This window comes from Nannospalax galili, unplaced genomic scaffold, assembly GCF_000622305.1.
Source record: "Nannospalax galili isolate Female #2095 unplaced genomic scaffold, S.galili_v1.0 scaffold34, whole genome shotgun sequence".
Taxonomy (NCBI): domain Eukaryota; kingdom Metazoa; phylum Chordata; class Mammalia; order Rodentia; family Spalacidae; genus Nannospalax; species Nannospalax galili.
Window position 1 is genome coordinate 9,097,017 of NW_008338996.1, and position 24,336 is coordinate 9,121,352.

General features: G+C 53.9%; 1 protein-coding gene across 12 annotated transcripts in view; it reads right to left on the reverse strand.

The window, feature by feature from the left end:
* Positions 1–24,336, reverse strand: part of Col27a1 (collagen type XXVII alpha 1 chain) — a 125,581-nt gene that overhangs the window by 14,499 nt on the left and 86,746 nt on the right. For 8 of the 12 annotated variants that reach the window (XR_003849610.1, XM_029563727.1, XM_017798267.2 and 5 more), the window contains 21 exons: positions 22,444–22,497; positions 22,076–22,120; positions 21,945–21,989; positions 21,698–21,751; positions 20,898–20,951; positions 20,105–20,158; positions 18,574–18,627; positions 16,963–17,016; positions 12,996–13,103; positions 8,386–8,439; positions 8,189–8,296; positions 6,903–6,956; positions 6,121–6,174; positions 3,896–3,952; positions 3,721–3,774; positions 3,177–3,230; positions 2,850–2,903; positions 2,123–2,176; positions 1,935–2,042; positions 1,466–1,573; positions 632–739 (listed from right to left, as the gene is read on the reverse strand). Coding sequence is in view for 10 of the 12 variants with exons in the window: in XM_029563727.1 (XP_029419587.1) it covers positions 632–739; positions 1,466–1,573; positions 1,935–2,042; positions 2,123–2,176; positions 2,850–2,903; positions 3,177–3,230; positions 3,721–3,774; positions 3,896–3,952; positions 6,121–6,174; positions 6,903–6,956; positions 8,189–8,296; positions 8,386–8,439; positions 12,996–13,103; positions 16,963–17,016; positions 18,574–18,627; positions 20,105–20,158; positions 20,898–20,951; positions 21,698–21,751; positions 21,945–21,989; positions 22,076–22,120; positions 22,444–22,497 (1,389 nt within the window). In the remaining 2 variants the exon portion in view is untranslated. Of the gene's footprint in view, positions 1–631; positions 740–1,465; positions 1,574–1,934; positions 2,043–2,122; positions 2,177–2,849; positions 2,974–3,176; positions 3,231–3,720; positions 3,775–3,895; positions 3,953–6,120; positions 6,175–6,902; positions 6,957–8,188; positions 8,297–8,385; positions 8,440–12,995; positions 13,104–16,962; positions 17,017–18,573; positions 18,628–20,104; positions 20,159–20,897; positions 20,952–21,697; positions 21,752–21,944; positions 21,990–22,075; positions 22,121–22,443; positions 22,498–24,336 lie in introns of all 12 variants that reach the window. The other 4 variants (XR_003849611.1, XM_029563732.1, XM_029563728.1 and 1 more) reach the window with 3 other exon arrangements.

The window sequence follows — 24,336 nt, forward strand, 5'->3', positions numbered from 1 at the left end:
TGACCTTCTACCAGTTTTGACACAGTGTTTTCTTATTTTCATTTAATTCAAAATTCTAATTTATCTTCTGATTTCTTCTTTGATCCATGGGCCATTGAGATATCTGCTACATAGGTTGCAGCTAGGTCGACCTCCTACCAGTTTTGACACAGTGTTTTCTTATTTTCTTTGATCCATGGGCCATTGAGATATCTGCTACATAGGTTGCAGCTAGGTAGGAAGGGGGGAGGCAATGTAGTACAGAAAGAGTACTGACCCTGGAGTCCACAGAGCCCTGTTGTACCCATGATCCTCTGCTTCCTATTTTGAGTGGGCTGTTCAGATCTCTCCCCCCGGCCCCCCAACACCACCACCTCCATTCAGGGGAGTATGCATGGCATCTGGTGCTCAGAGAGTCTGTGTGGCTCTGCTCTTCTTACCAGGTAAACAGGTGGCTTCATGGCCTGTGTGTGCATGTGTAAAGATGAATGTGTGTTTGTGTGAGTATGAACATGTGAAATCTGTGTGCATGCAAATGTATGTGTATTGTGAGCATGTCTGTATGATTGTGTGTATGTGCAAGTGTATGTACCTATGTATGTGGGGGTGTCTGTTTGTCTGTGGTCATGTGTATGTCCTGGGAATCACTCACCGGCTGGCCTTTGGATCCTGGCTCCCCCTGGTTCCCAGGAAGCCCTGTTCCGCCCTCTGTCCCTCGCTTTCCAGGGGGACCCAGTTGCCCGGGTAACCCACTTTCACCCTTAAAGAAACACATCAAAATCACCAGTCAAGAGGGAATATGGCTCCAGGACAGGAGGGGAGCCAGGAGCATCAGAATTGGAGTTCCACGGGGTCTTCTAAGATCTAAGGATAGCCAAGGACAGATGTGGGGATAGGGTAGGCCGAGATACAGCCCCTGGAGGAAGCCTCCCTCCTGACTCTGACTTCCGCTCTCCTCTCCAGCAAGACTCTTCACTACCAACACAACACGAAGGCTGCACCTCCAAACTTCTCCTCACCCATAAAGGGAACCCTTCTTTTCTGTTAAATGTCCTCTGATTCAAGGCCATCGTCTGACTCCCTGTTGCCCTTGAAGGAGCCCCAACCTTTCCCTAACTAGACCTTGAACTCAGAGAGGGAAAGCTCCATGTCTGGGTCCTTCATTCACACCTTGCTTTTAGGGACTGGCCCTAGGCTCAGACTGGTTCATAGCAGCTTCTGCAACCTGTTATTCCATAAATGCCCACCAGAGGGAGCCCATAGACAACTCAGAGGCAGTGGAAGGTTTCTAGGGCCAGTAGGGGGCAGTATTTATAGCCACCTGGATAAACCATCCTTTAAACTAGGGTCAAGGTGACCGGAGAGATCCCGGAGAGAAGCCCGAAACAAAGTTCCATTTACAAATAGGTCTTGGGACATATGCTCAAAGAATCAGTACCATTGTAATCAGGACCAAGACAGGAAGGGTGGATTAAGGGGGCCTCACCTTGAATCCTGGGGGCCCCTGTGCTCCAGGCAAGCCAGCCACACCTGGGCTTCCTCTTCTCCCAGCAGGGCCCATGGGGCCAGGGTCTCCATCGTCTCCTTGCTCCCCCTGTAAAGAAAACGGGGGATGCCTCTTGTGCTCTAGGAAGAGGCAGACAAAGAGGGGGTGCTGGCTAGGACCCCTGTGAACTGTAGGCAGAGTAGGAGGAGGTCACACCTGCCAGGGGGTGGGAGATGGTTGGACCAAGGGCCAGAAACAGCTGAGGTTTGGTGAATGGGGACAGGGCTGACCTTAAACACTAGTGGCTCCACCCTGGGTGTTGGTTGGCATCAAGAAGAGACTGTGAGAAGGATCCCAAGGGATGAAGATCCCCAACCCCAATGACACCCAGTTTCCCAAAGGACTCCTCAGACCTGTGGCCTGTGTGTACAAATCCCTACCATCAGTTGTGACACAAAGTTCTGCTCACCTGATGTCCAATCCGGCCGTCCCTGCCAGGAATACCATCAGGTCCAGCAACACCCTCTGGGCCTTGCCTTCCCACTACACCCCGGGGTCCTGGCAGCCCCTGTGGCCCCTGGGGGTACAGAAGAAGCTGGTGAGCCCTCTCAAGAGAGTGTGGAAGCTGGTGCTGATGCAGGAGCCACAGCCACTCACCTGGGTCCCCCTCCGACCTGCTGCCCCAGGCTTGCCTGGTTTTCCCTTTGGGCCCTAAGAAAGAAAAGGCAAGGGCTACAAGTTAGTGGAACTCAGGAGACTGGGAGGAGATACTGAGAGAAGTATTGTGGGCCCCATAGGTGGGTATGATCCACAGAGAGCCACATGTGCTGCCAACCTGGAAGCCCAGGGCCAGGGCCACCCTTGGGGTCACCTGGGGCTGTCTCTGCTGCTTGGGGACTTAGTTTCCCTCTCTGGCTCTTTTGCTTCCGAGGCTCTGTGCTTTGCTTTGTCCATTCCTGCTCAGGGGTGGAGCCTATGGTCCTGAGTAGAGCTTTCCCCAAGGGATGTGGGCCAAGGGGGCATGGTGAGCAAGGCCTTTGCCAGGCCAAGCAGAGGGAGATGAGGGCCTGGAATCCACAGCAGGGCCTGGCTCCTCCAAGACTATCCTGTCCGTCTCTTCTCTCTCCCTCCTTTGTTCCTGACTGGCTTCCTCCCTGTTCTCGCTGTTCCATTGCAGCCCGGTAGCAATATAGATTTGGGTCCTGGCTACACTAAGATCCACCTGCTGGCTGAACTCAGGCAGGAGGCTCCTTCCCACAGGCCCTGTGGATGGCAGCAGGGCCCATGGAGGTCAGTACCTCCCTGTCCACACTGGCTATGTGGTCCTGGACCAGCACATCCCTCCCTTGGACGCAGCCTCCTTGCTGAACCCCAGCCCTCTCACCTCTGCACCTTTTGATCCTTTGGGTCCCGGCCGTCCCCGGGGTCCCGGATGCCCCTGAAAACCAAGGTGAGATGACGCAAGGCAACCCCAGGCCTCTCTCCTGGGGAGGGTGGCAAGTCTCCGCCTGGAGAGGGAGGGTTGGGGAGGGGTTTGGGGGTGTAGGCTTTTGGGGGAGCCCCCAGGGTCAGGACAAAATACCCAGAAGGGGCTGCCTCCCCCATATCCTTCTGCAAGGTGGATCTCTTTAAGCTTTAAAGGGCTCAGTTCTGTCATTCCTGAGGTTCACTCTGCTTGTGGAAAGGGGCATGAGACAGAAACAGCACTCACGGGCTGGCCCTGCTGGCCCGGCTTTCCACGGAGGCCTTGAACTCCCTCCTGACCCTGAAAGCCAAGGAAAGACAGACAGATGAGGGCCTTTTTGAAGTGGCCAGGGAACTGCTGCTCCTCTCGGCCACATGTCATTGACCCTCTGAGCCCTGGCTTTCTTAGCTGCTAAAGGGATGAAAGGACTACTCCAGCTCCTACTGGAAGGAAACTCAGCCAACCCACTGTGTGGATGGTCTCTCTCCCTGACCTCATCCTCTGTCCTTCAGGAGGGTTGGCCCTTCCCCTTGTGGTGTTAACCTGAAAGGACTACTCCAGCTCCTACTGGAAGGAAACTCAGCCAACCCACTGTGTGGATGGTCTCTCTCCCTGACCTCATCCTCTGTCCTTCAGGAGGGTTGGACCTTCCCCTTGTGTTGTTAACCTAAGTCCTGACCTCTTAAAGTAGGTGCTCTGCCCTGCCTCCCTGTCAGAGAGGAGATTATGGCCCTTGCAGGCTGGCTGCCCTCTCCCCAACCCTCCCCAAAAGTAGAGCTCTGATACTTACAGGGTATCCAGGGTCCCCAGGGTCCCCACGGTCCCCTCGATCACCCACAGGACCCTGAATGACAGGGACAACGGGGAAATATGAACCATGTGCTCTGTGGGCTCTCAGCAGCTCAGCTCTGCTCAGCTTGCCCCTGACCACAGCAAGAGGCACAGAGGACATAAGGGGAACTTACCCGATCTCCAGGTGGCCCAGGTGGGCCCTCAGCCTTGCCATCCTCTCCCTGTTCCCCCTGTGGACACCACAGAAACAGATTTAGGCAAAGTTTACCCTAGGAGTTAAGTGAACTGAAGGCCGAAAGGTGCCTCAGAAATGAGGCCCAGCCTCCAAACGGAGGCAGACGGAAACCAGCCTTTGAAACTATAATCATAAGTAATAATGACAGCAGTGTCATATGTCACATGGACGTCAAGGACTGTCTGGGAGAGGAACAGTGACTACAGTGGAGACCTTTGGACCAAGGCAGGCTGCCCTAGGCCCCTCCAGATGCAGGATGAGGGGACTGAACACCTCTTGCTGGCTACACAAATGGTTTAAGTGCAGGGTTGAACTTCAGGGCTCAGAATCCAGCCCCAGAGAGCCAGTGTCACATCCCCTGGGGATCTCTTCTGGGCAGGGGACTTGAGCCAGGGCACTCTAAGTCCCCTGATGCCCACAAGGATTGGAAGGGGGCCTGAGGAGCAGGAGGAGGTGGGCAGTCTTGAGCTGGGAGCGCAGCCCTGAACATTGCTACTCGTGCACCTCAGCTGGGGCCTTGTGGCTCCCATGGGCAGCAACTAAGGCTCATCCTAGAGCCTAGAACCAGCTGGGGGAAGCACCGGTCCAAGGCACAGCTCTTTCTCTTCCTGCCTGTGCTCCGCCTTGTTGACCCCATGTTCAGTACCACCAGGCACCTTCAGCGGGCACCAGGGTTTACTGATAGGGTCTGCACCAGGTACTGTTAGGTTTATTTCATCTGTTTTCTCATAGATTCTACAGTAACCCCGGACTGTACAATGGGGATCCCGAGACCCAGGAAAGAAAACATCTTAGCCTGGGCCACCGAGGAATGAGGGCCAAGATCTGAGTACTAGAAAGCTAGTGGATCACAGCCGCCCCCCCTCCCCCAGGGCACAGAGTCTCATGAGGGCTCTTGCAGCAAGGTACCAACCCTGGGTCCGGCTCTGGCTAGGGGAGCAGGGCCTGGCAGAACCCTCCTACCATTATTCCTGTGCTGGCCCCTACACACTAGGAGAGGATTCTGGGAAAAGAACAGTGCCTGGGTTTTTGTGACTCTCGAAGCCTATTCTCCCCTCCCAGCACTGGCTAGTCAGCTGTTCGTTATGGGACAGTCACAAGACACAGTGCAACGGTTCCACCAACAACGGGCTGTGCACATAACACTCTCAATAGCATTATGTCACCTGGCGATGTCATAGCCCTCCCTCATGTGTCAGTATGCTTTAATGGGGTCTGCTTATGGGCTGCCAATGGCCCAAAATGACAATGTTGGAGGGTCTGGCTCCTCCTGGCCCCAGGTCTGTGTTCACCCACTGTGCTAGCCTCGGTAGGTTTCAAGAGTTGAGGAGGGCTTGAGTGGTGCTCCCCACAGTATTCCAGGGACCATGCCAGGGCACTCTGCTTGTAGATCTGCAGTCCTCTGGGCAGGAGGAGGAGGGGCCCAGAGATTGCATGCCAAGCCAGTGTGACTCACCACAGCGGGGCTTAGTTAGTGGGAAGCTGAGTCAGCAAAAGAAAGGAGGCTGGGGAATCGGGGGACAAGGAGCCAGAGGCACAGCCTGCTAGGAGGTTTTCCGGCTCTGAGATGGGGAGGAAGGAGAGGAGGGAAAGGAGGGGAACCCAGAGTTCCGGCTGCAGGCCTGCTGTATTCTGGGGACACAACCAGGGGACCATCCCTATACCTTCAGGCTCTTCTTGTGCGCCTTACTTTGAGCAGTCTTTACAATCAGTAAAGTTTCTTCTGGCAATTTCTCTCATCTCCAGAGCCTGGGTGGGAGGCCATACATCCCCGAGGTCCTCGCCTTCCTCCCAAGCCCTCTCCTTGTTCTGTGTCTCTCCTCCCTCACGCTTGGTGAGCTTGGTGCAGTTTCAATGCCTCCATTTACATTCATGAATGGAAAACACAGACTTGATCATGATACAATTGTCCATTTCTGCTGGGTGACCCTGAGCCCACGAGAGTAAGGATGGTGACCACTTTGTTCCAGGGCTGGGCCCAGACACCACCAGTCCATAGTGATGATCCCATGTCCTGGGCATGGCCTCGATGACAATGGCCTTAGGGTGGCATCCCAGGGGCCACTGTGAATAGGAAGTGACTCTCCATGGTCCCCCCTACACTACCCCAACTCCAAAGCCCCAGAGCTGACCTTGGCCCCAGCTCCAAGACCCAACACCTACCTTCTCGCCTTTGGGTCCAGGAGGTCCCAGGGGTCCTGCAATGCCTTTGTGTCCCTGCAGGAAAACAAGAGGGAAAGAAGTGAGGAGGGGTGAGACCCAGAAGGGAGAGGTGACAAAGAACAGGGACTCAGGGATGGGGGGACACAGGGGTCTCATCTCTGCTCCAAAGCTTGGGTGACTCAGAGCCAACCCTGTGGCTCTTTAGGTCCTGGTCTTCCAGATATGCCTGCTGGTCCTAGATATACTTCCAAGGCTGTGCCATCTTGGGTAGTGGGACCCTGCTGTCCCTCTCTGGGGCAGAACAGAGCAAAAGCTGCCTCAGCAGAGTCTTGGGCAGAGGCCACCCCACAGTTGCAGGCACCTCTGGGCTGGCACCCTTCTCTAGTCTGCACTCCCACTCCATTTCTTTTGTCCTTTCAGTTTGCCTTCCCTCTTCTCTCCTTCCTGTTTGGTCTCCTGCAGTCCCTGGGTCTGGCAAGAGCCACCAAGGCTTTGGTGTAGATTCCACACCCCAAAGTACCAAGCTGCTAGCAATGCGCACATGTTCTCTAGCCTCTCTGAGCCCCTAATTCCTTTCTAACCAAGCTTGTCCTTTCTGAGCTGTCATTCCCTGGATGTGTGAGGAGGGCAGTTCCACCTCTACCCCACTTTAATCTATGGATCCAAGAGTCTTCTGAGGCTATGAGACCCATACCTCTGCCTCGTGGCAGGGGCTGAGCCCAGGATGCTAGAACAGAGTTCCAGAGAGTAGGAAGGTGATTTCCTAAGGCAGTGTCACTTACATCATAACCAGCCAATCCTGGTTCTCCTTGGGTCCCCATCCGTCCTGGAGCACCCTAGAGAGGAGACCCCCATTAGCATGCAGTATGGCTCCCACAGTGGGGATATAGTGGGACCTCTTTCCCCAGGCTCTAGACACTCAGTCCAGCAGCCTGGCACATCCACACTGCCTCAAACCAAGGAGAAAGAGGAAGGCAAGAGGACCACCCTTGTCTAAGGCCTCCATTCAGTCCCTCCTTCTCGGTGCGCCTGTGCTTCATGAATACATGGGTGACATCTCCCAGGACCTTTACAGTCACTTAAACTAAGCCACTGTCAATGTTCAAAGTTCTGAGCCTTACAGTTAAAGCCATATTATTAAAACAAAAACTGGGTGTGGTGATGGCTCATGCCTTTAGTCCCAGCACACAGGAAGCAGAGACAGGCAGATCTCTGTGAGTTTGAGGCCAGCCAGAGCTACACAGAGAAACCCTGTCCCAAAACAAACACACAAAAACCAAAGCTAACAGAGGTCCCCTGTGGACGGCTAATCTTGGTGTCAACTTGACACATCCCACTATGGACAGTGCAATCCTATGGCCGCTGGGCCTAGGCGAATAGGAAAGGAGCCGAGCAAGCCAGCAAGCAGCGTTCCTCCATGGTCTCAGCTTCAGTTCTTGCCTTGAGCTCCTGTCTCGGCATCCCTCGACGATAGACTGTAACCTATAAGCCACACAAACCTTTTCCTCCCTGAGTCCCTTTTGGTCATGCTGTTTATTACAGCAGGAAACCACCACTATGAGAGCTTCCACACCATGCAAAGGGTACTGTACCAGTCAATCAAAGAGGCCAACTCACTGCTGCCTCTGCCAGCTCCCAGGGTCTTCTCCCCACTCAGTGGACAAATCCTCAGGCCCATGCCTCAGAGCATCCCAGCAGGCCCTGGGACTCCTTCAGCCATCAAGAATCTACAGCACTTCACCCTGGCCCCAGACATCTGGCACCTTCCCCCTTGCCCAGTCCTCAGCAGGGTTTTATCAACCAGGATCCACAGAGAGCACCAGGGACCCACGGCAGCCTGCAGCTTGCAAGATGCATTTTGTCTGCCATGCCCCTGTGTGTACAAGTGTTGTGGCTTTGGGCAGTTCTCAAAGGGGGATACAATTGAAATGAGGTGGCTGGGACAGGAAATGTCACGGGGTTTAGCTGCTGGCTGGGGTGTGTGGTCCCCTTACAGAGCAGTTAGTGCCCCTTCCTGCTCTTGGTCTCCCTTTCATGTCCCATTCCCTCTCCCAGCCCAGATCCTTACCGTTGGTCCCAAGGTGCCCCGGGACCCTTTAGGGCCTGGGGTGCCAGGAGGTCCAGGGTCTCCTGGGTCACCCATCTCTCCCAGTTGTCCTTGGTAGCCCTTGACACCCTGTAGGGAGAGAGACAAGCTGCCTGTGGCTGCTAACCCAGCCAGCTGATGGGTGGGGGGATGTGACCTTCACCAGGCAAGGGACCTACCTTAGCTCCCGTCCGGCCTTTTTCACCCTGCTTGCCTGGCTTTCCTTCAGGACCCTGAGAGGACACAAGGGGCAAAAGCAGGAGAAAAGTGAAGACTGAGGGACTTAAGGCAGAACCAAGCAGTACTCAGACAGCAAGCTCCAGAGGCGGACGCCTGGTTCCAAATGCAGGAAGTCACTAGGTCCCTGTGTGACCTTGAGTGCAACCCAACTTCCTGGCTGGCATCCTGGTTTGGATTCTGGGGACAGCACCTCAGATGGCCTCATGGAGCTTAAGGATTTGACTCGGGGACACAGACACACTCAAAGCAGTGTCAGCCATGGCGGGTGTCCAGAACAACAAAGGAGTCTTTGCAGAGGTGGAAGATCTGCTGCTGCCTCCACTGCTGTCACAGTTTTGGCAACTCTGTGCTGAGACCTGCCTGTGCCCCATACTGTCCCATACTGCTGCCAACTTCCCTCACAGACAACTACCCCAGTCCTTAGGGGACGGCTTCTCCCAGGCACCACTGGTGTGAGGTTGGCTGATGCAGTCACCGAGCCTGTGGTCTTGTCCCTATCCCTGTGACTTCTGTATGCTCCCTGAGGGCCTCCTCACAGTGATCATTGTGCCGAGACTGAGCCTTACCTCCCAGGTCCCCAGGCCATTCCCTGACTGGTCACTCTGGCCCTTGCTCACATCTGTCAGAGAAACTGTTGTTCAGCAGTGAGCGCACAAAGACAGAGAAAGAAAGTGCAGTTCCTAGACCCTACTAAGGCTGGGATATAATGAATGGGTTGAGCAGCACTTAAGGCCAAGGACTGAAAGGACTGACTTCCAGGCTGTGAGCATCAACAAAGCCAGAATGTACAGCTTCGCCCCTGGTAAGCACCAAAGAGCCGATTTGATTCAGTTCCTCTGGCTGCATTAACAGAGGTACAGCTGTGAGATAAAGGAGGTAACTGCCCTTTTTTTGACTAATTGGACTGGAGGGGAGGTCCCAAAGGGACAAGGAGACACCCAAGTAAATGTAGAGGGCCTTGGTTCTTGTCTTTAGCTTTTTGCAGCTGCTCCAGGGCAAGAATGGCCATGTTCAATGAGGTGGTCGGGCACGGAATGTACAGCAAAGACAGCTTTGATTTAGCCTGATCCAAATACACAACATAACACGGTACCAGTGTACCCCAAAGAGAAGGATGTACACACCCCACCCTACAGCCCTCATCAGGCACAGATCCCTGGCACTTGAGTCCTTGTGCGATCATCGCCAATCTTGACCTTTCTTTGGGCCTCAGTTTCCCCACCTGTCATCAAGGTCTTGGGCTGGTCCTACATTGCCCAGCATGTGGCCTCCAGCTACATGACCAAGGAACCAAAGTCTTCATTTTACTGAACTTTAATTCAAAATTAAATGTAAATGCTACACCCAATCCTTAACTGAGCCATCTTACCAGTCCCATTAATGATTTTTAAATGTTAATTATGTGTTGAAATACTTTGGATCTGCTCAGCTAAAGAAATGTTAGTTAATGTAATCCCACCTGTGTTAATTACATGCATGACTAGTTCTGTTTCTGCCTCACAGCATCAACTAAGCAATATCAAGGCCCCTGCTTCTCCAATAACAATCCCTGTGACCTTCACTCTGGCCTAGGCACTGTACACTACCTAGGTGGAACATCTCAGCACTGGATGCATGGGCATGGGAGTGGAACCATGTCTTTTCAGGGACAGGGTGCCTGTTTGAGGGAGGCCCCTCCACTTGTGAGGACACTGTGGTGGGACCTTGAGATCCTCGAGGGTAAGGCCAGGGTTGGTATGGAGACTTCTGCTGGGTCCCATCCACAGGCAGGCATGCACCTGCTGTTGGGGACACAGCTGAGAATTGTGCCTCTAGGCAGTCTGGGCATGGCATGTGCATCACAGAACAATTATATAAACTAAGACATACGATCTTATGAGACCATTAGGATATGTGTGGTCCCTGGAGGACATCATCACATAGTGTGTAATCATAGACACTTCTGGAAAGGCCCTGATGGCTTGTAAAAGGCTATTTTCAAGAAAGCAGCTATTCCAGGATACAGAGCAGGAAACATTCCTCCCAAAGTCCTGATGCCAAATAAGCTCAAATGCAGAGCTCGTGCCCACAGCCTGGAGATGCTCCTGTGAGAATTGGGAGTGACTGTCGAATACCAACCTCACACTGCTGTGTGGCCACCATGGGCACAGCCCACTCCCCTATCACCACCTTTTAGGCCTTTCCTCCTCCAAGCTCTCCTATTTCTGTGCATTTGCTAAAGACCTTTCTTATTAAAAGTTTCCTTCTCTCTCTGTCTATCACTCTTTGAGAAAGGAACTCATGTAGCCCAGGCTGGCCTTAAGCCCACTATGTAGCTGGATGACCTTCAATGTCTGAGCCTCCTCTTCCACCTCCCAAATGCTGGGACTACAGGTATGTGACACCCTGTCTGGTTTAAGTGGTACTGGGGGTGGAAGCCAGGGCCTCGTGCATGCTAAGTTAGCATTCTATCCATTGACCTATAGCCCAAATCCTCATATTCTCTCTCTCTCCCTCTCTCTCTCTCTCTCTCTCTCTCTCTCTCTCTCTCTCTCTCTCTCTCATGTATGTATGTGTGTATAGTGCACCCCCCCCGTGTGGGGGCATGCAGAGTCCAGGGGAGGACACTGGGTGTCTCCCTCTACTGTTTCTCCCTCCCATGGCCTTGAGGCAGGCTCTCTCACTCAACCAGGTCACCATTTTGGCTACGCTGAGTGGACACTGAGCCCCCAGGATCTGCCCGTCTCCATCTCCTAGCACTGGGGTTACAGTCATATTCAGACATTTTCTCTGGGTGTTGTGGATTGGAACTCAGGTCTTCATGCTTGCAGAACAAGTGCCCTTACCCACTGGACCATCTCCCTAGCTCCTCATTTTCCCTTCAGAGCTGAGAAAATCAAGACTCAGAGATGGGTAGCTGTTTGCCTAATGTCACACTGAAGGAGGGTTGCTCAAGACAAAAACTCAGGTTCAATCTTCGGACTAGAGTTCTAAGGATATTTCTATGTTGGTTGCTGATCATCCCACAGTGGAAACACACAAACTCATTAGGAAAGTGGCCCTAGGACATCAGAACTCAAAATAATCTTGATATATCCTTCCAAATATTTCATCATGACAAGGGCGAGGCCAGAGAGGGCAAGAGGCAAATGCAAAGTCACACAGCAAATTAGTAAAGGGCCAGTCTCCTGCTGCTAAAGTCCACCTCGCCCATATCCCCAGGGCTGCAGCAAGCAGAGTGGGTCTGGCAAGCATGCTGCTTGTGTCTTCGGGCAGGGTGCAGTGAGCTCATTCCCTCACTGCTGAGGGCAATTAGCACTTTGGTTCTATTTTTAGGAAACAAATACTTTCCCATGGCCAGTGTACTGCTGGCTAATCTGGATCTCTCCCAGGTCGGTCACATAAACAGCCAAGAGGGACAACAGATGTCAAGAGCAGACAAGAAGGAATGTGGGCTGCTGGGCCCAGGTAAGGACAAGACTCTCTCCATGTATGGGGTCAGCAGAGAAGCACCCAGCCCAGGGAGAAGGTGCTGATGCCTGGCTGGCCTGTCACTCGGGTGGACTGATCCCCTGGGTCCGACAGGACACTGAACTAGCCACTCAAGTCTTGTTCCACTGTGGAACACACCCCTGGCCCTGCTAGAGTCAAGCCATCAACCAAATATCAGCATATCCCACCCACCACCCGAGTGCGAAGTCCTATGTCCAGGCCCTGTATTCCAGAGGGGCTACAGCAGAGAGACAGGATACATGTGCAGAGTCAAGCAGACCTGGGTTCAAATCCTGGCTCTGTTGCTTCTTACTGTGTGACCTGGGGCAAGTTCCTTTACTTCTCTGCGTCTTCGAGTCCTCAGGGTTACTATCTAATTAAGGAGGGCATATTCTGGAAAAGTCTGGGCATGCTGTTTCTAGACTTTGAAACAGAGTAATTCCTTTCCTTCTCTAACAGACTTGTAGGGCCCAGGGCAACCCTTCAGTCTCAGGGGACCCAGCCAAGGGAAGATACTCATGTCTGTGGTCAGAGAGAATAATGTTCAACCAAGGCGAGGGGGAGAGCTTCTGCCTTGTCAGTCAACATCTTATTGATCCCTGGTGTCAAGTGACAGATGTAACTTTAAAGCTCACAAAGCCTTGGCCTTCTCGGAGACTCTGAATGGCCCTAAAGGCTGGGGACCTGGGCTGGGATCAGGGATGACTTTTAGGGGTAGGGGATGTCTGTGAGGTCAGTTGAAGGCACATGGGGGAATATAGAGGATGGAGAAGGAAGAATATCCTAGACAGAGAGATGAGCAGGTGCAAAGGCCCAGGGACAGAGTCAAGTTTATCCCAGAAGTGAAGGAAATGGTGAAGCTGGGTATACGGTTGGATGGGATGAGGTTACAGGGCAGGATGTCTGGGCCACAGTGACAGAGGTTGTCCTGTGGGCACTGGGGACCACAAGACGGCAGAACAGGGCTGGAACAAACTCCCCAGTGAGGCATAAGGAGCTAAAGGACCACTCAGGAGGTTTAGGCGGATGTGAGTTTTCTGTACCCAGAGCCCCATACTGCCAGCAGCTGCTTACTCACCCGGATGCCCGTGATGCCTGGAGGCCCAGGGAGCCCGTCCTCACCCTTCAGCCCTTCCTGGCCCTTCTCACCACGCTCACCATCAGACCCTGGGTCACCCCTGTCCCCCTGGGGCAGGGGGCAGGAGGAAAAGAGAGAATACATTAGCCAGTAGACCAACAAGAGCCCCACACTTCAGGCCACCTCCAGGCCAGCAGCCAGACACCCTGCACACCCCACAGTGCCCTGAGCTGCTAAAGGGTCTGGGGCTGGTGTGGCCTGGCTGACACAGGGCCACCCCTGCTCTGTTCTTCTTACTGTCCTGCTTCTCAGAGAGACACCAGGCTCCTAACAGCAGCTACCATGCAAGCCACAAAAGGGGCTAGGTTTTGGGGGCTAAGTCACCTCTCCTACCCAGACATTCAGGGAAGACAAGAGCTTTGATCTGGAGAGGACCTTCACCCCCGGGATCACAGAGGCCAACCATGGCCAGTTTTTCTGAGCTGCGTTGCAACCCTCACTCATATAAAAACAGTCTACGGGGAGAATAACAGAACTAAGTTTGACAGTTGTTTGCTTGCTGGCTTGAGACAGGGTCTCTTCACAGAGCCCGAGCTGGCCTTAAACTCAAGATCCTCCTGCCTGGGCTTCCTGGGTGCCATAGGCATGAGCCACCACGCGGGGACCTAGGTAACTGTTTGGGTCACTATGTGGCCGCTTGCTGCAGCGATGCCGTCTGCAGTAGTGGAGTTGGTTATTAACAAGCAGAGTTCTAGAAGCCTTGTGTGGCCTGTCTTTCCTACGGTCTTTCCACCTGGGCCTTGTCCCCCCTCTGCTGCCCATCTTGATGGCCATCATCCCACAGGGCACAGCGTCCTGTGCATTCCACAAGACCTGGGTGACATTTTTCCTATCTGCACTGTGCTCTGAGGTTTCTACGTAGACTGACTGACCTCATCCTCACCAGAGCCTTTCCTGGGAGGTACTCCTTTGGGCCCATCTTACAGATGAAGAGACTCAGGCAGAGCTAAGTCACGCCATTAGCCCCAAGTCCCACCTCTTGGGGTGCAGCTAGAATCTGCAGTCAGCACCAAGTTACTGGCCATTTCCCGGGAAGGGGCGCTCCAAGGGAGGTGCTCTTATGAGTTAGGAGGTATAGCAAGGTCTCCCCAGAACTGACAGTGGGAGACCCTGAAGATCTGTTTGTGCAATGGAAACCCTTGCATGAGCTTCAGGAGCTCAAGGCACAGATGTTTTGGGTTCTCTGGGGGCACCGGTTGTGCATTAAGTCATGGGTACATCTCAGCATGCCCTGCTTCCTTACTGTCTCCTCTCATGCCCTAGGAAGAGCTGGGCAGAGTGTGGTCTACAGCTCTGGCAGTGGCTGCAGTGAGAGGCAGGCTCCATCACAGCAGGGCTTTTGACACATTTATATGTGGTCTAGCTGTGACTGCTCAGGGAAGCCCCCTAGAGAGAAACGACATAAGCTTCCCTGGAAAGGAAGAGGAGGGCTGAGAGCAGACTTAGGAGAGCTGACAACCATGCACGGACAGCTAGAACAAGTATGGGTGGGTGGCGGGGGTTGGGGGGCAGGTGGAGTCTGGCTTGGCTTAGCCAGGGAGAAGCTGGGGATTTGGATGTGATGGCTGGAACCTGACTTGTGGGGGAATGAGACTGGCCTGGGGAGTTGTGGCAGCTCCTAGCTCAGCCTGGGGGACAGCCATAGACGGCACATGAGGGAGGACACTTCCAACTGTGCAGGCCAGTGCAGAGTTGAGCTGGGCAGCAGAATGGGCTCCATGGTCCCTCTCACTGAGCTTCTCAGATTCCAAGCACAGTCTGGCTCAGAGACTGGCTAACCCAGAGCATGTTCTCGAAGACTCCCTTGGCTCTGGGATTCTGCTCCTGGCTTCTTATCCTGGCCACCTGCTTTCTCAGCAGTAGGCAGCCTGCTCCAGGTGGCCAGGCTAGGCCTGTGCCCTGTCCAGAACCAGGCTCCCAGGGATACCTACCCTGTCCATGGCCTGGCTCCCACACAACTGGGTAGGGGTGCTGTGGACCCTGTGAATGGGCTGTAGGAGTCCCTGTGGACTCCTGGAATCCATGACATCTGCCATGACTCAGAGAACTTTCTAAGGGGCCTGGCTCAACACTCCCAGTCCACAGATGGGATAACTGAGGCTTGAGGGGTGAATCCAACAGCACCACCCAGTAAGAAAGTAACAGCACCCAAGGAGAGCAAGGGACCTGAGCTTAGGGGACAGAGCTGCCCTCATACCCAGGTGATACTGTGCTACCCTGGTCAGCCTCCTCGTTTGTAAACTAACATGAGAGACCCTGCATGCTGCTCAGGACATCCACTGGCAGTGAGCCCTGTGTGACTGCTGCTGTGGTCATCATCCACACAGATACTGCACATGGGTGCACTCTAAGGTGCTGCGCCCATCCATGAGGCAGGTGGGCACCGTGCTGCCATGGAGGGGATTCCTGGACACACACCACAGAAAGCAGTCTTTCCTGGGATCATGTGAGGACCAGGAAAGCACTGGGCATCTGAGTGATCACTGTGGTCCAAGGACAGGGGTAGGATATAGAGGTAGGATGAAACCAGTGAGAGGCAAGAATTGTGCTTCCTAGAGGTAGAGAGACTGTGTAAGGTAGTCAAGTCTGAACCTGCCCCCCTGTTCCCGGGACAAAGCCTCCAGGAGGGGAAGAGGGGGAGGAGGCTGCGGCCTCAAGTTTCAATTATTTCATCTCTCCAGTGGGATGCACATGCTTCAGCTGAGAGCTCGCTGGGGTGGCCTGAATGGGTTAATTCACACCAAGACCTTAAGGTGTGTAGTGCTTGGCGTCCCTTGCACACATAGTATTTGAGCCACAAGGATTATAAGCACTGCCACAGGTGTAGCAGGCACCTGGCCCAGAAAGGCTTTTAGTAGACTCCACACAGCACTTCCAAGACAGCAGGGCTGGGGCTAAGCGCAAGTCGGCATGTGACCAACAGGGGGCACTCTCTCACTTGCAAGAAAAACAAGAGCTAGCGAGGCTCCCTGAGCAAAGGGCTATCTGGTCCCAGGGCAACTGTGGGGAAGGTCAAGGCGTGGAGACTGAGGTCTAGGGATAGGAAATTGAGGCTCAGAGAATTTGTGTGTGAGTGAGAGGGGACCTCAGAGCTGACTCATAAGGTATGACTAGATCAGCCCTGGAGAAAGTCTACCTGTGGGACCTAGGCTGGGTCAAGATGGAGACAGGACTGGGCCTGGGCTGCATGTGGGAAAGGAGAGGAGAAAGGCAGCCTCCATCCACCACCTGTAGACCTGCAGTTCAGGTGAGAGTCCACAGTTCCCACAGGAAGCAGCAGGGCCCTCGGAGGTACCCAAGAGTCACTGATCCTGCACTCAGAGCCACAGACTCTGAACTCTTCCTGCCTCCCTTCCCCCCTGTGTGTCTCCTGCATGTTGTAGAGCTAGAAGGGGCTTTGAAGTCCGAAATGCCTAGGTTTGAGTGTTAGATGTGTAGATATTTGCTGTGTATCCTTAAGCAAGCTTCTAACCGCTCTGAGTCTGCTTCCTTATCTAAAGATGGAACCTCTCTGTTAACACCAATGGAGGTGACACACAGAGGGCTCAGCATAGTACCTGGCACCTGTGTGACCAGTCCCCCTAAATGATGTCTTACAGACCCCTAGTTGTGATCAGAACTTTCCAAATCTTTGAGGATGTTTGGAAGGGAACAGATATCAAAGCCCTGGTTCTGGGTATGGGCTATGGTGACAGAGGCTGGTGTTTTCCTAAGAGCGTAAAGGCCCAAGGTGGCACTAGGTTTAGCCTCATGGGAGCTGGCAGTGAGTGAGTAAAACAAGGACAGCCTCGGGACACTACTGACCCTCCCCACTGCTGTCCACAGGAGCAGAGTGGGCCTCTGTGCTCTGTGACAACTGAACTGGGTTGAAAGCTGCCCCCACACCCTGTCCCAAATGCATGCTAACCTTCAGCCCGTCGGGCCCCACAGGACCAAGGTCTCCCTCAAGGCCTGGCTCTCCCTGGAAGAGAAAGATGGGGAGGCATTACTGGGGAAGGTTCAGGGGGCTTTCCCTTCCCTCCCTGGGGCAGGAAGCCCTCGGCTCTCAGGGGTGGAAGGAGTGGATTTTCACAGGGCAGGAGAGAGACCACAGAGCCTCCAGGTTTACTGGTTGGACTAGAGAAAGCAGTGTGGGCTGGTGGGCAGGAGCAGGCTTTGACACCAGCCAAACTCAGCATCACCAATGCCTGTATGACCATAAGCTGACTACTGATCCCATGGGCCCCTGTTTCTTTACCTGGGAAATATAGTCAACACCATTTCCTTCAAGGGCATGCCCTACCCAGGTGGCAGTTGCCTGAGACATTGTTATGGGTGCTGGAGTAAGCCCTCCTAGAAGCCCTTTCACAGATGAGGAACGTGAGGCCAGGCCTCGGATATCACAGGCAAGTTCGAGAAAGGTGGTAAAAATGCCGCAGCTTAGGCTGTCCCTTCTTCCTAGTCCTCCCAGATCCAAAAACAGTCCTCTAAACAGCTGTCAACCCAAATATGCATCTCCTTCAGGTTTTAGAATTCAAGGATGCCCAGAGGCAGAGCCGGAATCATCAGATGCAGGGATGACAAAGGAATGGCAAACATGTAAATTCTGATTTTCTTGTACCTGTGGCAGACATCACTAATGGATCCACTGGAACATAAGCTCCATGAGATAGGCCTTCTGTTACTCACTGCCATGCCCTGAGGCTGTGAGAAATTGTGTTTGATGTACAGCGGATGTCAGAGGGGCACTCACTTGTCTCTTGAGCCTAGTGAGCCTAGTCGGGGGTTTCAGGAACCTTCTTACCACAGCCTTCTAAGTAGACTCTGCTAATCAATCTTGGGCCACACTTGGCTCAGGCTCTAAGCTCCACAGGTTTCTCTATTGCCCCAGGGTCTTCCCTCCTCACTCTGCCTTGATTCATTTTTAGAACCTCTGGAGACTGAGATTGTAGAGCAAGAAGCATCGAACAGAAGACACAATGGGAAATAAGGAGAGGGGACTGGGGGCTTGGTGCTCTGGAGACCAACCACAAGAACTCTCTCACTCCTGGGCCACATTGTTCCAACTATAAGGTGCTGAGTCCTCACATGGCCCAGAACACAGAGAGGCAAACATAGGGCCACATGGGGCACCTTAAAGCCACACAAGCCATGTGGGTCTCCTTTGGAAAGGAGAAGGAAAACTGTAGGACAGAGGTGAGGCTACACAGGTCCTAAGGAAAGCACTTGGACATTTAGTATATCTGGAGGCACTGAGTTAATCCAGAAGAAATCAGTTTCTTGATTGCAGTTCTTCTCTGAACCTTGAAAGCATAGCTGTTACTGTATAAGCACACAGTAGGACTCAACACACTGTGACCACAGAATCCTTTCCTCTATCCTTGCCTCCCAAGGGAGACTGGACAGGCTGTTGAGATTCCTGGCTTATTTCTACAGTGGAGAAAACTGGGATCCCAGCCCAGGGAGGTTGAGTCAAGCTTTTCTCTTTCTCACTGCTCACAACTTGGGGGCTCGAAAAGGAAAATGTGTTCCAACTTACCCGCTGCCCAATGAGGCCTTGCTCCCCAGGGGGGCCCAGAGGTCCAAGGTCACCCTAGGAGAAGCCAAATACAAGTCTATGTGGGTGAGTATAGCCAGCCTAGCCCTCACTGGAACTTATTTCTGGCTCTGACTTGGACAGGAGGGGAAGGATCTGGGAAAGGTCTTTCTCCTCAAGGAGACTGGAGACATTCTAAAACACCAATCAAAACCCCTGTTCCAAGTCAGCCCTGGCCATGGGATTCTCCTGTACCAGGCAGAAGGGCCACCACTATCACCACCACCACCATCACCATCACCACCACCATTACCACCATCGTCCCCACCACCACCACCACCACCATCACAATCAGCATTATGATCACTGCCATCACCTCTATCATCCTCACCATCATCACTACATCACAATCATCACTACTATCATCACTGCATTTCCATCACCTCTACCATCACCCTTACCACCATCACCACCACCAAACACCATCATTACTGCTTCACCATCATCATCACCATCACTGAAGATGATGCACTGTTCTAAGCACATTTCCATCTGAATGTGCTGGACCTTTGCAACGACCTGAAGGAGAGGTGTCATCTTTCAGAAATTAGCCCAGACTTGAATGGGACTCCTACGTCTGATGACATATTCAAGACCAAACCAGGCAGTGAGGCCGGGGAAACATAAGCCACAGGGGTCAGCTCTGGTGAATACCATCTTTACTCTACCTTGAGATTTGGCAAGAAACTGACTAAAGAGAAATCCAGAATGTGTATTTCCCCCCCACCCCCCACCCCCCGAAAGGCCTCCAAGGGTCCCTCATCTGGGGACTTGCAAGTCATGTTCCCTGCTAGTGTCTGGGCACAAGAAGAGGAGCTTGGTGCCCCAGCCTTGCTCCATCTGGAATAGCCCAGTCAAGTCTGTTTTATATGCAGGTGACTGTCTTCATTGCCTGAGCAAAGGGAGTCAGAGCTGAGCCAACACTGGTAGTCCCAGCCCTAGTCCAGCTCCCTCTGAATGGCAGGACACTGAGCCACAGGGCAGGCAGTGGTCGGCCTCCAGTCTCATAGCCCTTCAGTAGCTGCCTCTGAGCCTGGCTTCAGCCATGCCCTCAGCCAGCTAGCATAGCTGCATAGCTCCTGGGCTCCTAGGCCTACAGGGTGAGCAGGGTCCTCCTCTTAACAGCAGAGCAGGGGTGGGGGGCTCAGGGATCAATGGTTGCCTATGCCCCCACAAGTAATGAAGGGCACCTGTGCTCAGGTGCTGATGGTATCACGCAGGCTGTGAGAGGTAGCTACCCCAACAAGAAACCAGGACAGGTGCCAGAGAAAACACAGCTGGGTAGGGGGTGGCGAGGGGCTCCAGGCTGGCTGGGCGCTCCACTGTGGCCATGTTAGGCCAGCTCCCTGGGCAGGACAGAGACCTCATTATCCAGAGCACAAGAAAGGCCTGTTTCACTTCCATGGAGAAGATGAGGCTGCCAGCTGGTGGTTAGTGTCAACAAGTCATTTTCCCATCTTTCATCCCGCCTCACCTTTATCCCAGAGTCCCCAGGAAGGCCAGGCTCTCCCACTGCACCTGGAGGCCCCTGCAAGAAAATGCCACTGGTCTCTCTTTGGGCAAGGGTTGGCCCCAGCTTTAGGCAGTTGAAGAGAGAACAGAACCGAGGCCCAGAGAGGGCATGGGATGTGCTCAGGTCACACAGCAGAAAGATACTGAAGTGAAAATAGGCTGTGGTTCCCGAGTCTTGGCAAGACTAGGGGGATTGGGTGCAGGCTGACAAGATGGGGGGTGGTGGTTTGGTGCAGGCAGGCAGAGACTGATTACCACCCAGTAGCCATCAGACCCTCTGCCTGCCCATGAGTGTGGCTTACCACACAGGAGCCCTTGGCAGGCAGGGGAGGAAAATTCATGATTCACATGAGGCTGGGGATGGGGGGTTGGGGGGAGAAGCCAGTGGTAGGCCCTTGGGTTTTCCTGCAGCTGGGCCAGGTTGACCAGGGTGGGAAGAGGTCGCTCAGCAGACTGGATCTCTGCTCACAGCTCTGTGCTGGAGTGCAGGTTTAGCAAAGCAGAAGGTTGGGGAGGCTCCACCATGAGGATCCTAGGTTCCACCCAGTGCTGTGAGGCTAGTTCCCAGTCCTTCACTCTGTGTGCTGCACAGACTCGCTGTCTGATGGGTCTCTACCCTCCACTCTGCAGTACCCTATACCTGTCCATCTCCCTAGGTCAGGATGGGGACCAATCAGCAGTCAGGAATTCTGACCACGAGGGCTTGGATGCCCCCAGCAGCAACAAAGGACAGACAAGGGCCCCTCAGCACTCACCTTGGGTCCCATCTCTCCTGGAGGGCCGATTGGGCCCTGAGGTCCCTGAGAACCCTGTAGACAGACAAACACCATAGACAGTTAGGAGATGCCAGCCTGGGTCACATCTCAAGTCTGAAACTGGGTCATACAGTCTGACACAGTGAGTGAAGGGAGGACCCACAGACCACACCCCAGTCATCTGCAGCTCCTCTTCACCTGTTTCCAGGGTCTTCTATGCACCCATCTGAACCCCTTTGCCCCACTCACAAAGCCCAGCACCAGAACCTTGCTCATGGTACCCTCTGCCTGCTCTGCCCTCTCTCCATCAGCCCCAGCTCTCACTGGGCCATCCAGGGTTCAAAAGCTTTTCCTGGGACTTCAGCTGCCTGGCTCCCTGCAGCCTTCACAGGGACACTGGACACCTGAGCCTTCCCCAAGTCCATCCCTTAGGGCATCTTCTGGAGGGCAAGCCATGGGTCAGTGGTTACTTCTCCTTTCCCTGTCCTGCCTCTCTCCTCTCCTTCCTTCTAACTTTCTGGGTGCTAAGTGCCCCCTCCACACATTTATTTCGGTCACTTACACATTTTCATAACCACTTTGAGAGAGAGCCAGTTATCCCCAGTTAGCAATGGACTGAAGTACAAGGGAGCCAAGACTCACTCTAGAGCTTGGGGCCAGTCCCTGCAGGCTAGGCCCACCCTGTTCTTTCCACCCCTCCCCAACTGTCTACCTGGCCAATAGTCCCTGCTACAGTCAGATCAGGACCAACCTTTCAGGGCAAAGGTGTGAGAGGTGCCAGAGGAGGATCAAGTGCTTACCGGTTCTCCTGGGAGGCCCTTGGCACCTGGAGGGCCTGAGGAACCAGGGATGCCCTGTGGAGAAAGACACAGGTGACCTCAGTCTCTTAGGGCCTTCCTCATACTGCCTGACCCCACTCCATCCACATGACTGAGACAGGGCTGCAGGGCACCTGTGGGTTCCCATGAAGGTCAGGCGCTCATGGTGATCTTGCCCCACCAGTCCCAAAGCCCCACATTGAGGGTTTCCAGAACAATCACTACTTACGATGAAGCCTCGTGGGCCTGAGTGGCCTCGCTCACCAGCCGCACCCTGGAAGCACAATAGGGGTCATTACAGCCATATGTCATAACACACAGGGTAGGATGGGGACCTAGCATGACTGTGGCCTGACGTACCTGCTGTCCTGGCTGGCCAGGTCTTCCCCGAGGTCCTGCAGGGCCCTGAGGGGAGTACAGCATGTAGAGGACCCTTCACAGAGAGAAAGGGGGGCCCAAGAGACCATGACCTCCCCAACCCAATGCCCATGGGAACACTTAGGGGTGGCTGCCACAGTCCCCATAGAGGTGCTAGGGTCAAGAACCAAGGACACTTCCTACTGAAGGGGAGAGCAGAGGTCACCTCATTCACTGTCCTTCCCCCGCTTCCTCTTGCTCTGGGCTGCAAGAGGCTAGAGGGTTGGAGACATTTCCTACATTGTTCTGGGGCCTCCCTGCTATCCAGGGGTGGGAGTAGATACTGGAGGAACAGGTCAGGAGGTTGGTACCTTCAAGCCCTTGGATCCCTGCTCCCCAGCTGGTCCATCTGGTCCTCGGGGGCCCTGGAAAAGGAAGAAGATTCCAGTACAGTGGCGCAGACAGCAGGGGTCTCCCGTAGGTTGGGAATCAAGAGGGCAGGGCTGCCCAAAGCCTCTGGCTCTCACTGCACCCTCTTCTGCACACAGAATGAGGGAGGTCACCTCCTACAATGGCTGGGGTGGCTGCAGAGGTCACAACCTGTGGGATTCAGCTAGAGGCCCCAAATACAGTGGGTGCATCAGTCATTCTGTCTAAAGAGTACTGGGTTGGGGGAGGGGGTCACTGGCCAACCTGTCTCACAGATGTGTAGACTGAGGGCCAGAGCTGAGGGAAGTCAGGTCTGTAGCTTGCTGCCACCCGCTCCTTCCCTGACTCATGACCCAGTTCTGGAGAGACAGAGCCAGGCAGGGGTGGGGTATCTCAGGTCACAGGCTGAGCTGGGCCTGAGAGATGTGTCCAGCCTTGGGCTCTGTGTCTGGTACAGTTTATACCTCTCTGGAAAGACACAGGCCTCAGAATAAAGGGGAGGCTCAGAGGCCTGAGTCATTAGGAACACTGCTCACCCAGGGAATCAAAGCCTTTCTAGGAGAAAGGATGTGACCTAAAAACAATGTCACCAGCAGCAGAAGCAGTCATAGAGGAAGTCATTAAAAGGAAAGGGGGTGGTTTAGAAGCAAACTCGCCTGTCGTTGTCATCATGCAGGTAAGGGGAGCACCAGAATTTGAACCTGAGTCAGATGCCCATTTATTTCCCTAGTACCTGTCACTGTTTATTGGTAAGGGAATGAGCTCCCCGTCACAGGGGGTGTGCAAGCCAGGACCTAGAGCAGCCTTCTAGTACAGGAAGGCTGCACATGGGGCCGAGTGCTGGAAGGGACAAGGTGTAGAAGCCAAGGTCTGGCCTTGGAGAAAGAGGATCCATCTCTCCTGTGTGGAAAGAGGAAGACAGTGAATGTCAGCCACACTGTGTGCCCAACCACTATGTAGGAAGATAGCACCCAGCAGCTCGTCCTGCAAATCTCCCAGCTACTTTCCTTCCCTTGTGCCTCAAGCAGGCCTCCCTGTGGCAAGCAGGCCAGGGTTTCCATTGAAACCACACACTAGTCCCCACAGCCCTGCAGCTGGACCAGGTCAGGTTCAGCGGCGGGGGGAGCCCTGCCAGAGACAGACATCCCTCTGCTGCAGCCTCACAAGAAAGGGCAATAGAAAGGAAACCTGGCTTCTTTCTGCTACCCTAGGGCTCTTGGAAAGTGACTGGGTGCCCCCACCAGCCACCCACCACTAGGTCAGCTCTGTTGCTGGCCCATTTTACAGAGGGAGAAGCAGAAGCTGGAGAGGAAGTCAGCTGTTCCAGGTCCTAGAGCTGGAATTAGAGGCTGGTTTCTGAGATCTCAGAGCCAGTACCCAGCATTGCAAATCCCCACAGCCCTTCAGCAGGAGGAGCTACCCATCTGAGCAGATGAGGAAAGCCACAGAGAGGTTGAAAAACTAGCCTGAGGCTGCACAGCCAGAAGCAGGAAAGACAGAGACTTGGTCCCTCATGTCTGACCCACAGCTCTTGTTCTTTCATGAGGTGTTAGTGGAATAGCCATCAGACCCTAGATCCTTCCAGCACAGACAACCCACTCTGCATTGATAGGAAAGCGCAGACCTCCCATGTCCATCTGCATGCCACCTATGGGAAAACTGAGGCCCAGGGTGCAACAAGCCAGGGACTGAGCAGATTTGGCCAATGGGCACCCCTCTGGGTCTCCCGCCTTAGGTATGATCTGCTAAATCTTGTGGGAGATGGCTCTGGTCCCCACATGCTTTCCCCAGTCATGAACACTTTGATGTGGCTGAGAGCCTGGCTTTCCTCAAGC